Source organism: Lipomyces arxii, assembly GCF_038497795.1.
Source record: "Lipomyces arxii strain Phaff 12-163 unplaced genomic scaffold V1512scaffold_1, whole genome shotgun sequence".
Classification (NCBI taxonomy): Eukaryota; Fungi; Ascomycota; class Lipomycetes; order Lipomycetales; family Lipomycetaceae; genus Lipomyces; species Lipomyces arxii.
In genome coordinates this window covers 1128159-1140885 of record NW_027117700.1, presented here as the reverse complement: position 1 = coordinate 1140885, position 12727 = coordinate 1128159, and the positions used below count along the sequence as shown (strand labels likewise).

General features: G+C 50.7%; 8 protein-coding genes across 8 annotated transcripts; 5 read left to right on the top strand and 3 right to left on the bottom strand.

Moving 5' to 3' along the window:
- The first annotated feature begins 52 nt into the window (after positions 1-52).
- Positions 53-1048, top strand: V1512DRAFT_256900 (uncharacterized protein). Its single transcript, XM_066915119.1, has one exon. The coding sequence runs from the start codon at positions 101-103 to the stop codon at positions 791-793; it is 693 nt and encodes a 230-aa protein (XP_066774455.1). The 5' UTR covers positions 53-100; the 3' UTR covers positions 794-1048.
- V1512DRAFT_256898 (nucleophile aminohydrolase) lies at positions 909-1995 on the bottom strand. Its single transcript, XM_066915118.1, has 3 exons — positions 1741-1995; positions 1546-1694; positions 909-1499 (listed from the first exon to the last, which is right to left on the bottom strand). The coding sequence occupies exons 1-3, from the start codon at positions 1801-1803 to the stop codon at positions 947-949; spliced, it is 765 nt and encodes a 254-aa protein (XP_066774454.1). The 5' UTR covers positions 1804-1995; the 3' UTR covers positions 909-946.
- V1512DRAFT_16653 (uncharacterized protein) lies at positions 1735-3335 on the top strand. Its single transcript, XM_066913096.1, has one exon. The coding sequence runs from the start codon at positions 1974-1976 to the stop codon at positions 3192-3194; it is 1221 nt and encodes a 406-aa protein (XP_066774453.1). The 5' UTR covers positions 1735-1973; the 3' UTR covers positions 3195-3335.
- V1512DRAFT_256896 (uncharacterized protein) lies at positions 3166-4917 on the bottom strand. The gene has a single exon (XM_066915117.1). It carries the CDS (start codon positions 4683-4685, stop codon positions 3477-3479), a length of 1209 nt encoding a protein of 402 aa, XP_066774452.1. The 5' UTR covers positions 4686-4917; the 3' UTR covers positions 3166-3476.
- Positions 4918-5041: 124 nt separating this feature from the next.
- On the top strand, positions 5042-7229 carry V1512DRAFT_256895 (phosphate transporter). Its single transcript, XM_066915116.1, has one exon. The coding sequence runs from the start codon at positions 5436-5438 to the stop codon at positions 7155-7157; it is 1722 nt and encodes a 573-aa protein (XP_066774451.1). The 5' UTR covers positions 5042-5435; the 3' UTR covers positions 7158-7229.
- Positions 7230-7278: 49 nt separating this feature from the next.
- V1512DRAFT_16551 (WD40-repeat-containing domain protein) lies at positions 7279-9563 on the top strand. Its single transcript, XM_066913086.1, has one exon. The coding sequence runs from the start codon at positions 7343-7345 to the stop codon at positions 9542-9544; it is 2202 nt and encodes a 733-aa protein (XP_066774450.1). The 5' UTR covers positions 7279-7342; the 3' UTR covers positions 9545-9563.
- V1512DRAFT_256893 (cation efflux family-domain-containing protein) lies at positions 9511-10916 on the bottom strand. The gene has a single exon (XM_066915115.1). It carries the CDS (start codon positions 10848-10850, stop codon positions 9582-9584), a length of 1269 nt encoding a protein of 422 aa, XP_066774449.1. The 5' UTR covers positions 10851-10916; the 3' UTR covers positions 9511-9581.
- Positions 10917-11313: 397 nt separating this feature from the next.
- On the top strand, positions 11314-12707 carry V1512DRAFT_201948 (pyridoxal phosphate-dependent transferase; the record flags this gene model as incomplete). Its single annotated transcript, XM_066913238.1, has 2 exons — positions 11314-11811; positions 11859-12707. 2 exons carry the CDS (start codon positions 11314-11316, stop codon positions 12705-12707), a joined length of 1347 nt encoding a protein of 448 aa, XP_066774448.1.
- Between the last annotated feature and the right edge of the window lie 20 nt (positions 12708-12727).

Sequence of the window (12727 nt, the reverse complement as noted above, 5' to 3'; positions counted from 1 at the left end):
TAAGGAGGGATGATGCGTTGGGAGTTTAAAATGTCCCAATCATCGTCGTCACTCACTATCAAGAAGCACAGTCTAATTTGAATAACTCTTCACAATATAAATGACGGATCGTTCAGATTTGTTCGTCAAAAGTACACAATTATCAGCACTTCCTGATGAGGTCATTCTCACGATCTTAACTCACTGTGACATTCCTGACCTCCTCGCTCTGTCTCGAACTTGCGATGCACTCCGAAGACTCGCTTTAGACTCGACCTTTCACAGGCTCAGAATGTTCACTCAGATCCCTGTTCAACTGTCACAGTACCTTTTGATTCGGCCATCAGAGACAGAGCTACTTGCGCGGCACATCTTACGCTCGCCTTCACGACTCGGAGCAAGGTATCACGCCATCGCCAGCACGCTCCGGCTCGCATTCGCGCGCAACTCGCTCGGCCGGAAACTCGCGTGCAGACCAAACGTTGACGAACTGATTGCCCGCGGAATATATCCGCCGACCGACGCCAGGGTCAGTCCGGTCATTGCGATGCGATGTAAAGCTTTGGAGCGTGAGAACGTGCGCAATAAGCTCGAGATGGAACTTAAGACCAGGGTGTGGGACCGGATCACGGCGACGGTCAAGACTGCGTGTGATGACAAACAGCAGAGTGTCAGGGTTTTGGTCGCCAGGTTCACAAGCTTAAGAGATTGTGGCAATGACTGCCGGATACGAGACACTCCTACCCGGGCGAAGGTCTATCGCATGAGGATGCTTTTTGAACGCATGACTCGATCGGCTGTTGCGGTCGTGTGAGTGGATGCTCAAACTGCTGATAGTCGTTGGATGGATGCTATACTTGGAGTTGAGTCGTAGTTTGGCGAATAGGCAGGCGTATTGGATATTTAAGTAGGTTGGTTATGTTAGACAGTTAATAGGCGCACGTTTGATAAATTATGTTACATCTAATCACGCCTCTTCATCATCGTCTTCCGCCTTTTTTGCAAGCCCAAACTTCTTGAGCAGCACGTCAATCTCTGCCGGGGTCCATAAATGGCAGTACACCTTGCCATCCTTGTCTTTACCGACCGTCGCAAATTCAAGCTTGTCACTCGTCAACGTGGTCGCGTCCATTGTCTTGCTCAGCACTTTAATTGCCAGCTCACAAGCCTCTGCAAGCGTGCAGTCCTCTTTATAGTCCTGCTTGAGCAGCGTCTGTGCGGTCGCGTTGTTAGCACCGACAGACGTCGCCCGCCACCCACCATAGTTACCAGACGGGTTGGATTGGTAGAGTTGGAAGTCGTACCGAGGGTCGTATCCGGCGTAGATGAGCGAAACGCCGAACGGACGAAGTCCACCATGCTGCGTGTATCCTTGCTTGAGATCACACAGCCGTCTGACCAGCTGCTCGCATGAAATGTCCTCGTTATATAAACGAAGATAGTCTTGAGAATAAACTCTGGCGTAGTTCACGAGAATACTCGCGTCTGATGTCAATCCCGCGACAGCGCAAATCATATTACTTAAACCGTCAGCATATAAGTCGCCCAGAACTCATCACTACTCACTTGTTGATCGTATACAGCTTCTCAGTCGACGTATCCTGCTCAAGCAGCTTCGACGTCACTTTCCTCTCCGCCGCAAGAACAATTCCGTCTTTGGCCAACACGCCAATCGAAGTTCCGGCATGAGAAATGGCCTCGAGTGCGTATTCAACCTATTTCGTTTAGCATTTGAACTGATCACGTGTTTGTAGAACCCACCTGGTATAATCTGCCTTCGGGCGAGAAGATGGTCGTGCGACTGTCGTATCTCCGACTGCCCATTGTGATTTATTTGTTGATTGCTGATCTGAGTGTGCAAGACCAAGTGTCTATGTGCATGAATTGTTCCATGAGCCGCGATGAATTGATGAGTAAGAGGTTATGTCAGCACTTTGCACGTGATACGTATTTACTGTTCTCGGTTTTTGATTTATTTCTGGTTTACAGCAGAAATGGACGAGAAGAAGGGGAAATTGCCCAAAGGATGGAAGAGGTTTGTTGCTCCGACTGGGCATTACTACTACTACAATAAAATTACAAAACAGTCCACGTACGACCGCCCAATTGAAGATCAGCCACCACCACCACCACCACCACCATCACTACCGCAAGACACAGGACACCTTTACGAGCCCGAATACGACGGCCCAAATGGTCCAGAAAATGACAACTGGCAGGCAGCTTACACGCCTGGGTTTGACCCTAAACGCGCTGTTGAGCAACCGGTGAGGAAACGAAAGCGAAGACAGGAAACTGCGGTACTGTGTCGTGCAGTAGCGCATAACTGGATGCTCGTGGTCACTAACCTTGGCCGGCCTTTTTTCTACGACACGGGTGAAAAGAAGAGCGTGTGGATTCCACCGGATGAGGTCAAGACCGCGGTAGATCAGGTCTCGAGAGACGAGATTGTGATGATGATTGCGAGGGCAAGAGGATTAAAAGATACTAAAGGCGTCAAGTTGGAACGCAAAGGTGTCACGGTACAATCAGTTGAGTCAAAGCAGATAAATCAGGTGGAGCAGGCGGAACAAGTGGAGGATGATATGGACGACACGGCGTTGCTGGCCGAGATGGATTCGACGCCATATACCGGCGGTATAATCAAACAGCGCAACCGGTCTCCATCAGTGTCAGGGACTGAGGACGACTCGTCCGAGTCTGACTCTGATTTTGACTCGTCGTCTAAAAAGGCAACAGACAATGTCGAGTTTGACGAAGACGATATCGAATGGCAAATTGCGGCCATGATGCAAGATAATCCTGACCTTGACCTCGATGACTACGAAGACGAAATTCCATATGCAGACAAGGTCAAGAGCTTTACCGATCTATTAGTCGAAGCCGATGTGAACCCGTATTCCCCGTGGGACTTGGAGATGCCGAAACTGGTGACCGACCCGCGGTACAAGGTGCTTGAGACCACGAGCGAGCGCAAGGCTGCGTTCGAGAACTGGTCGCGAGATAGGATTGCGGAGTTGAAGGGCCAGGCTGCGAATACGCCGAAAGTGAGTCCGGAGCAGTTGTTTAGTGAGTTTTTGCGACAGTACGCGACCCCGAGACTTTTTTACCAGGAGTTTAAGCGAAAGTACAGAAAAGAGCCGGCGTTTAAGGAGTCTAGACTGAGCGATCGGGAACGGGAGAAGATGTATCGAGAGTTTGTTAAAAAGAAATAAAGTCATCATACATAACGCGGTCTTAACTCTCCAGCCGAAGAGCATGTTAGGAAATAATTATACATAACGCCGTCATAAAATCTTCATCTCAGTTCATTCGCGATTTACTGTCCAGAGGATTGGGTCACTATCGATGCCTGCCCTTCCGCCAATCTTGTCGTTCATTCGCGTTTACTGCGTCCGGCGGATTAGATTACTGTAGATGCGAACCTGTCTTGTCATTAATTCGCGTTTACTGTCCAGCGGATTGAGGCCTTGCCGACCCGCCCGCCAGTCTTTCATCTATTCACGTTTTACTTCGTCCAGTGTGATTGGGTCATTATCCAGGCCGGTCGCGCCCAATGGACTGGCGGACGGACTGGTAGGACTTGGTGGCGAGGAGGAGTTGTGCCATGTGGCAACATCGGACTGCAGTTTGTCGAGTTCTTTCTGGAACCGGCGACCAAAGACATCGATGTAATACGTCGCGCCGTTGTAGGACGCAATCATGAAGATTGAAAACACAAATGTTGCAGACAAGTATTTCGAGCGGTACCATAGTGGGCACGGCAGCATGGTCAAGATCTGGTACCCGAACTGGATGCATGTGAATGCGAGAATAGCTAGAGGTTCGGGCAAGCCGTTGACGAACTTGCCTAGGGTCGTGTTTTTGTAACTCCGTCTGAGCCATTCGAAGCTTGTCAGTCTGCCTGCTTTGATTTTGTCTTTTCGACGGACAGTGATGAAGATGTGATAGAGTGTTTGCCAAATTGCGTACCATACAGTGGCCCATAACATGCCGTCTCGTAAAGTGAGCGAATGCAAATTTGCGGCGCCAGGAAATCTTGCAGCTTTAAAGTCCGGATGTAGCCTAAAATGGATGCAGTGTAAGACGACCGGAGGCACGACGTGGATGAATGCTGAAGTTGTTTTGTCGATCGAGTGTAAAACCAGTGAATTTCGCCAGGTGATGACTGCCCATGACAGTGTACCGTATGAAAGACAATAACATGACAAGAAGAGTTGAGTCGATGTCGGAAAGATCCAGAGCCATAGGATGAGCAAGAAGTTAACAAAGTAGCACAGATCAGCTAGAAAGTATTGGTACGACAGTTTGCGATAAGAATAAACCCTTATTGGTATAAGGTATAATAACTGAACCGAGTACCAAACATGAAACCATTCTGGTTTTGCACCCAACAACAGTCCAGACAGAAACACATCACCAAGTCCATACGCAAACACGAACTTCTCGCGTTGACTTACGATCTTTTCTTCTTGCCACTTTGATTCGAACCTTCTTAAGGCAGATAAGAATTTTTGTTTGAATTTTTCAATATTTTCATCTTTTAGTACTTTATTTCTTTGTCGAATTGCTAGACCTCTGAAATCACCACTTTTTTTCTTTACAGCGTGATGAATGACGTGTAGAGTTGAACCGAATTGATCTTCAGGAGAAGATGAACCTGATGACGACCCTGATGACCCTGACAAAAATGATGAGGATGCCATTTTGTACTGAGTAGTGTAGTACAAGGCGAAATGTGGTGAAGGTGGTTTGAGAAGAGAGAGTCCAGTTAAGACAATGGATGTAAACACGTGCAAATTATATACCCATAGTCAACGACGTCTTGTTTTTGTTGTTATTAAATATAATTTGTTATGATTACTACAAATAAACAACTATTTATAATTTAGTTATTTATTATTGATCGTAAATATAATAGCATTACCATGTTTGAATTGAATGGCTTCGTCATTGTTGAGCCATCGGGTTAGGGGCTGTTATGCAGTTTCAAAGCAGGGTAATCACTGGAGCTAACATAAGTATAGGGGTAGGGTTTGTCATGTACTCTCTTCACCGCTGTCAATCATTGCTCAATTCCAATATATACCTGTCTAGTCTCTCTAATCGTTCATTCTTTATTCTGTTGTTCTGTTTTGCATTTATTTTCAATTCCATTGTGCTCTTTATATTGAACTATACACCTTATACGACAACCAACACCTTGTAAGAAATACACGTGTTAGAAACCCCAAACCCTGGTCTCTTGGCCTTCACTCTCTCGTCATTTTCTTCGTCTTGGACTTTTCTTGGCTCGTCCAAAATTTCCATCGTGAGCCTTTTGTCCAATTGAACTTGAGTTCTTCGGCTCGTGCTTATTCTTTCTGATTATTTTGATGTTCTCTATATAAACACTGTCCTGTTCTCTCTATCCTGCACCATGTACTCTGTTCATACTGGTATTCTCTACTGTTAAGATGATTGCTCTTCATGAATTCGACTATATATTCGCAATTGGGATGATCTTCGCATTCTTAGATGCATGGAACATCGGTGCCAATGACGTCGCAAACTCTTTCGCAACTTCTGTATCTTCAAGATCATTGACTTACCCTCAAGCTATGGTCATTGGCGCATGCTGTGAATTCCTAGGTGCTGTTCTACTCGGTAATCGTGTGTCTGACACGATCCGCAACAAAATCATTGACGTCAGCAAATTCGAAGACATGCCAGCTACTCTCATGCTTGGTATGGTCTGCGCTGTCGTCGGTTCCTCGGTCTGGCTGACAATCGCGACCAGAATTGGAGCACCGGTCTCGACAACGCACTCAATCGTCGGCGCAATCATCGGCGTCGGCATTGCCGCTATCGGTGCAGACAATGTTCACTGGGGATGGTCTGGGTTCTCTCAGATAGTTGCGTCGTGGTTCATCGCGCCCGCTGTGGCTGGCTGTTTTGCTGCTATCCTGTTCTTGATCACCAAGTTCCTCGTGCTCGACCGTGGCGACAAAGCGCTTCGCAACGCCTTCTACGTCATCCCACTTTACTTCTGCTTCACGACTGCCATTCTTTCCCTTGTCATTGTCTGGAAAGGTGCTCCCGCACTTAACCTGTCAAATAAGAGTCCGGCTACAATTGCAGCAATTGTCATGACCGTCGTCGCCATTACGCTCGTCTTCTACTTGATTTTCTTCTTGCCTTATGTACGGCGCCGCCTGATAAAGGAAGACTGGACTTTGAAGTACTACCATATTCTCATCGGCCCTTCGCTTTGGTTCAGAGGTCCGGTCCCGCCTGCGCCTGCTGGAGTTGTATCTCCCGTGATGGATTACTACGCAGGCCACGGTGCACCTGTCCAGGCCATTGTCGCTTTTTCTCCAATGAACCAGACCGACAATGACAACGAAAAGGATCCGGATTTGAAAGACGTCGAAGTCGGCGATTCAGGAGCGAGCAACGAGCAGGTCCAGTCAAGACTGGCCGAGGTCGAGAAGAAGGAGTATAGAAAATGGTACACTCCACTCGGATTCGTGCAGGTTCTGTGGCGCGGAATCACCCACGGTGTCAATCAGGACGTTATTTCATATCAGAACGGCGCGAACGGGGGTTTCCTGGCCGGCGACGTTAGCCGCCGTAACGCAAACGCGCCGCATTACGACAATAAGGTCGAGCATCTGTACTCGTTTCTGCAAGCCGTCACGGCTGGTACTGCTTCGTTTGCGCACGGTTCAAACGACGTCGCCAACGCAATCGGACCACTCTCAACCATCTGGCTGGTCTACACTACCAACAACGTCAGCTCAAAAGCGAACGTGCCCGTGTGGATTCTCGCGTATGGTGGTGCCGCAATTGCGATCGGTCTGTGGACGTACGGTTACAATCTGATGCGCAACCTTGGCAACCGTCTCACGCTGCACTCTCCGTCTCGTGGATTTTCAATGGAACTCGGCGCGGCCATCACGGTCGTGTTTGCGACCAAACTGGGATTGCCAATCTCAACTACACAGTGCATCATTGGAGCAACCATTTTTGTCGGACTTTGCAACCGTGACTTGCACGCAATCAACTACCGTATGGTCGCATGGTGCTACCTTGGATGGCTGTTGACTGTGCCCTGCGCAGGACTGATTGCTGGTCTGCTAATGGCCATCATTATCAACGCCCCGGTTCTAGGCCAGACGTACAGTTTACAGCCATAATTTTAGATTTGTAACGAGTTTTTAATTCTTAGTAATGAGCCAAACTTTATTGTATCAATTTATTTCATCAACGTACTTTTGTTGTAACTAGTAAATGTTAACTACTCGCAGCAGTCGTCAACACAAAACCCTCACATTGTTTCATTCCCTTCACGAGCTCCATTGAAATCACCATTAACCACAAAATGCCACCGAAACTGCCGACAATGCCTGCTCCAGGCTCAACACCAGTCGATTCTCGGCCGCCTCAGCCGTTTCCGAGCACGCCTGCGATTGGTACTACCAGCGCGACCGGTGCCAGGCCACAATCGCCTGCACCGGCGGCAGCAGTGTCGACACCCACGCCATCGCGGCCGACGACCACCACGGATCTGAATCAGATTGTGCTTGACTACTTGTCGAAGCGAGGGTACTCTAAGACAGAGGCCATGCTTCGGATGGAGAGCGCACGGACGGTCGGGGCAAGTGCGACCGTGCCTGCTGCTGCGACTACGGCAAAGGACGACAAATTGGGCAAGATCACAACTGATGATCCGCAGGTTTACATCAAAGCGTATGTGTCGTTACGGGACTGGATTGAGACGTCGTTGGATTTGTTTAAACCCGAGCTACGCAAACTTCTGTTTCCAATCTTCGTGCACACGTTCTTCTATCTTATTTCTGAGCCAGACCCGGCTGCATCGTCTGGTGCGACCACGTTGGCGCGCAAATTCTTTGACTCTTACTCACCGGATCATGCCGTGTTGCACGGGTACGATTTGCAGTTACTGTCTGGTCTGACTCTGCCTGAACATCTGAAGGAGAACGAGACTGCGAAGTTGTATAGAGAACACAAGTACACGCTTCACCTGTCACGGACGACGTTCGACCTACTGCTGCATTTTTTAGACGAGAATGAGCGGAACGGCGGACCGGTGACGGTCAGACTCATCAACCAGTACATTGACACACAAGTCAAGTCGTCTCGTCCAGACAGGTACGACGATGGTGACCAGGTCTTGGGTGCAGGCGAGGGTATACCTGGTCACGTTACAGGGCAAGAGACAAAGTTCAACACACAGCCTGTCAAACTTGGAAAGCTGCCGATGGACGACAAGATGGCGCGCGACGTCGAGATGCATCTCAAGCAGGAGGACCGGCAAAGTGAGCAGGATGGTAACGGTCTCAGGTTGGGGACATCGCTGGTAGATGAATTTCATGCCATGCAGGCGGAAGACCAAGATGCTCCAAGTAGGGAACAGCTACCGCTACCGCAGTATAAGGGCGTTGACGTCGAGACTGAGATTGCGATTGTCAAGGACGCTAGGAGTAGGCTGCACGTTGGTCCGGTCGAGGCGTCGCTGCCGAGCGTGTGTATGTATACCTTCCACAACACGTACGACGGTCTGAACTGTCTTGAGTTTTCGGACGACTCGACGCTGGTTGCGGGCGGGTTCGCAGACAGCTACGTCAAGGTGTGGAGTCTTAAAGGCGAGAAGCTACAGAGCGTGATCAAGAGTGCACCTCTGAGTACCAGCAAGCGGCTGGTCGGGCACGCAGGACCAGTGTACGGTGTCGCGTTCAGTCCTGACAACCGGTACCTGCTTTCTTGTTCAGAAGACAAGACTGCACGGCTTTGGTCGATGGACACGTACACTGCTTTAGTTTCATACAAGGGCCACAATCACCCTGTCTGGGACGTCGCGTTCAGTCCGCATGGGCACTACTTTGCGACCGCGTCGCACGATCAGACCGCGCGGCTGTGGAGTTGCGACCACGTGTACCCGTTGCGAATTTTTGCCGGTCACTTGAGCGACGTCAACTGCGTGACGTTCCACCCAAACTCGACGTACGTCTTGACCGGGTCGAGTGACAAGTCGTGTCGGATGTGGGACGTTGCCCGCGGTGCGCCGGTCAGGGTCATGCTGTCGCACGGCGCACCGGTCAGCTCGGTCGCGGTGTCTCCTGACGGCCGAACGTTGGCGTCAGGCGCGGACGACGGCAACGTCATGCTCTGGGACCTTGGGTCGGGCCGTAAGATCAAGACCATGCGCGGTCATGACCGAGGCGCGCCGGTGTATTCGCTCGCGTTCAGTAAAGAGGGCAGCGTGCTTGTGAGCGCGGGTGCGGATTACAGTGTTCGGGTATGGGATGTCAAGGGCGCGTCGACGGCAGACACCGGGGCTTTGGCAGGTGCTGTCGGCGGGGACGACAACATTGGCCAGAACGGGGACGGGCTCAGAAACGGTAATGGCAGCAGTAGCGGCGGCGGCGGCGGCGGAGCGGCGGTGGTCACGACTGCGGACCATATGGCGGCTTACAAGACGAAGCAGACGCCTGTGTACAAGGTCAAGTTTACAAGACGGAATTTATGTTTAGCTGGCGGTGCGTTCGTAGGTGCGTCGTAATATATTCTCATTATGTAGCACTTTGTCTCCTGTAACTTCAATGCCTGTCTATCCACGAGCTTGTGTCTGATTCGTGTTGGTCGAACGTACGGATCCTGACGTCACGGACGCTAGGCACGTCTGCCGCGATCTGAGCCTTGACCTGTGCCGCGACTGCGTTTGCCTGAGCGAGTGTGACGGATTCCGCTGTTGGGGACGAGATCCGGATGTCTGCGTCGACCGAGAGCACCGGACCGGACTTGAGACCGCGGACGTCGAGCACATCGACGACGAGATCTGTGGTTGACGACGCGGTCTTGTCGACCGCTGCCCTGACCAGGTCGAGCGAGTCTGCCGGCATCGCGTGGTCTGCGAGCTCGAGCACAGCCTGTTTGGCGGACGAGTACCCGGCCTGCAGAATCACGGTAGAGACCAGCAACCCGCCGGCCGGGTCAAGCCAGGTCAGCGACGTGAAGTGGGATCCAGTGATTGCGATAACCGCGACGACCGACGTCAGGCAATCGACTCTGTGGTGCCACGCGTTAGCGACAAGCACAGTTGATTTGGTCTGTTTGGCGACTGCCATTGTTGCCTGGAACAAGTACTCTTTAATAACAATGCTTCCTGCCGCAAGCCACGCCGCGTTTAGGCCTGGTGCTGATTCCGACGAGGCGTGGGAGTGGTCGTGTGAGAGCAGCGAGTGCAGCCAGCCCGAGTCCGTTGACGCATGGACGTGGTCGACGACTGCAGTCGCAGCAGTGGTAGCAAGTTCGGGCGCGGTCGCGATGTGGTAGAGCGACTCTGCGGCGTTGACGCCGATGCCGAGTCCCGCGAATGCGAGCATGCAGCTGACGCCGAGCGAACCCAGGGCTTCAACTTTGCCGAACCCGATCGGAAATGCTGGGGTCGGGTGTTTGAGCGCGACCGAGACTGTTGCGAGAGTGAGGAAGTCAGATAGCAGGTCTGAGAGCGCGTGGGCGGCGTCTGCCATGAGAGATTTGGAGTTGAAGACGTATCCGCCTGCGCCTTTAACGATCGCCATCCCGAGGTTGACCCAGAGCCCGAGCCGAGTGATGCGGACGCCGGGGTCGTGTTTGTTAGATGAGATTAAAAGCGACGGATCATGTGTGTGCGTGTGTGAGTGGAAGATTGAGTGCGATGTGTCGTGAGAGTGAGAGTCGTGTGAATGAGTGTCGTGAGAGTGGTTGTGGTCGGAGTGTGAGTGTAGTGAGGTAGTAGAACTTGTCAACACTCTTATCTGGACAGTACGAAGTGAATGATTCCGTAATTGTAAACGGCACAACGGAGACAGCGTCGTGAAGCGCATCTCTGTATGATGAAGTAGCAGTGGTGAAGTTGGGAATGGCGTGTTTTTATAAGCGAGTGCTTTTACATAGTGTACGCGTACGATATACGAATAAGACATACGCATACGTATAAGATATACGCATAAGACATACGAAATAAACAGAATATTCAATTAAATAATAATGTAGGTAGACTGATTCCCAATAGCTCATACAGAAATGTCCTCATCAGGTGCCCAGTAATAACCGTCCGTCAAAGCCCCATTACAAAACTCAAAGTCCAAAAGACTATGAGCTGTTTATCTTTGACGTCGTAAATATTCGCACAATAAAACACCGTGAAGTGTCTTAGCGCGAGACGGACAAAGCAAACGAACTGGCTTGAAGGACTAGGAGGTGAGGCAAGTAGTCTTTATAGTGAAGTCGGAACTGTGCGGCGCTGGGACCAAGAACAGTAATGGAACAACACCACCACCACAGGCAATGATAGAGAGAGCAACGTTGAAGCGGTTTGCGCAGATCGACAAACTTGTAAAGGGAAGTTTAGGTCAATTGCGTGAATCTGCTCGGAAATTGGACTCAGATTCGATTTCTGCGCGGGATCAGTTTAGGATACCAACAAGAGCAGAGATTACGTTAAGCAGCAGCATATCAGATCCACACAGACCGAGCACGTATCTATGCGGTAACTCACTTGGACTGCTCCCAGTTGCGACTAAGCGCATTATTGGCGAAGAACTAGACATTTGGGGCAAGTCTGGAGTGTACGGTCATTTCAGACACGATAAAGATCGGCCGTGGGTGACCATTGACGAGGTGCCGGCACAGAAGATGGCCAAAGTCGTTGGTGCACAGCCGAGTGAAGTTGCAGTCATGACGACACTGACAACGAATTTGCATTTGCTCATGATATCGTTCTACAGGCCGACACCGTCACGGTACAAAATCATGATTGAACGGAAAGCATTTCCTTCTGACCATGTATAGTGTTTGCTTTACAGGGTATGATAGCATGCTAATTTGAGCAGTACATGGTTGAGTCTCAATTGGAATTGCACGGGTATAAAGACGGCATGGTCTGCATTGAGCCAGACGACGACCTGCTGATCCCGACAGACACAATCTTACGCACAATTGACGCCCACGCAGACTCTACCGCGGTCTTACTCCTGCCTGGCGTGCAGTATTACACCGGCCAGGCATTTGAGATCGAGAAAATCACAGCGTACGCTAAACAGCGCGGCATCGTTGTCGGCTGGGACCTGGCTCACGCGGCTGGCAACCTTGATCTAAGACTGCACGACTGGAATGTCGACTTTGCGGCCTGGTGTAGCTACAAGTACCTCAACTCTGGTCCAGGCGGCATTGCCGGCTTATTTGTTCACGAGAACCAGTCGGCCAGACCGCGATTGACTGGCTGGTGGGCTCACAACAAAGCGACTCGGTTCGCAATGGATAACATGTTTGATAGGCAGCCAGGAGCAGCAGGGTTTCAGCTCTCAAACCCGAGCGTGCTAGACTGCGTCGCACTGTCTGCATCGCTTTCGGTGTTTGAACAGTTTGGCATGCCAGCTCTACGCGCCAAATCGCTCGAACTCACGTACTTCCTTGAACGAGCTCTGCTGGAATTTTTCCCTAATCAGCCGTTCAGAGTTATTACGCCTACAAACCCAGATCATCGTGGGGCGCAACTTAGTCTGCTATTTAAGCCAGGGCTCATGGACAAGGTTCATGAGATCCTGCAGCAGAACGCGGTCACGGTCGACGAGCGCAGACCGGACGTCATCAGGGTCGCTCCGGCACCGCTCTATAACACGTTCGAAGACGTCTACGATTTCGTACGCGAGCTCAGTTCTGCAATTGACAAAGCTAGCTAAATGTGATGCAGCAAATTGAG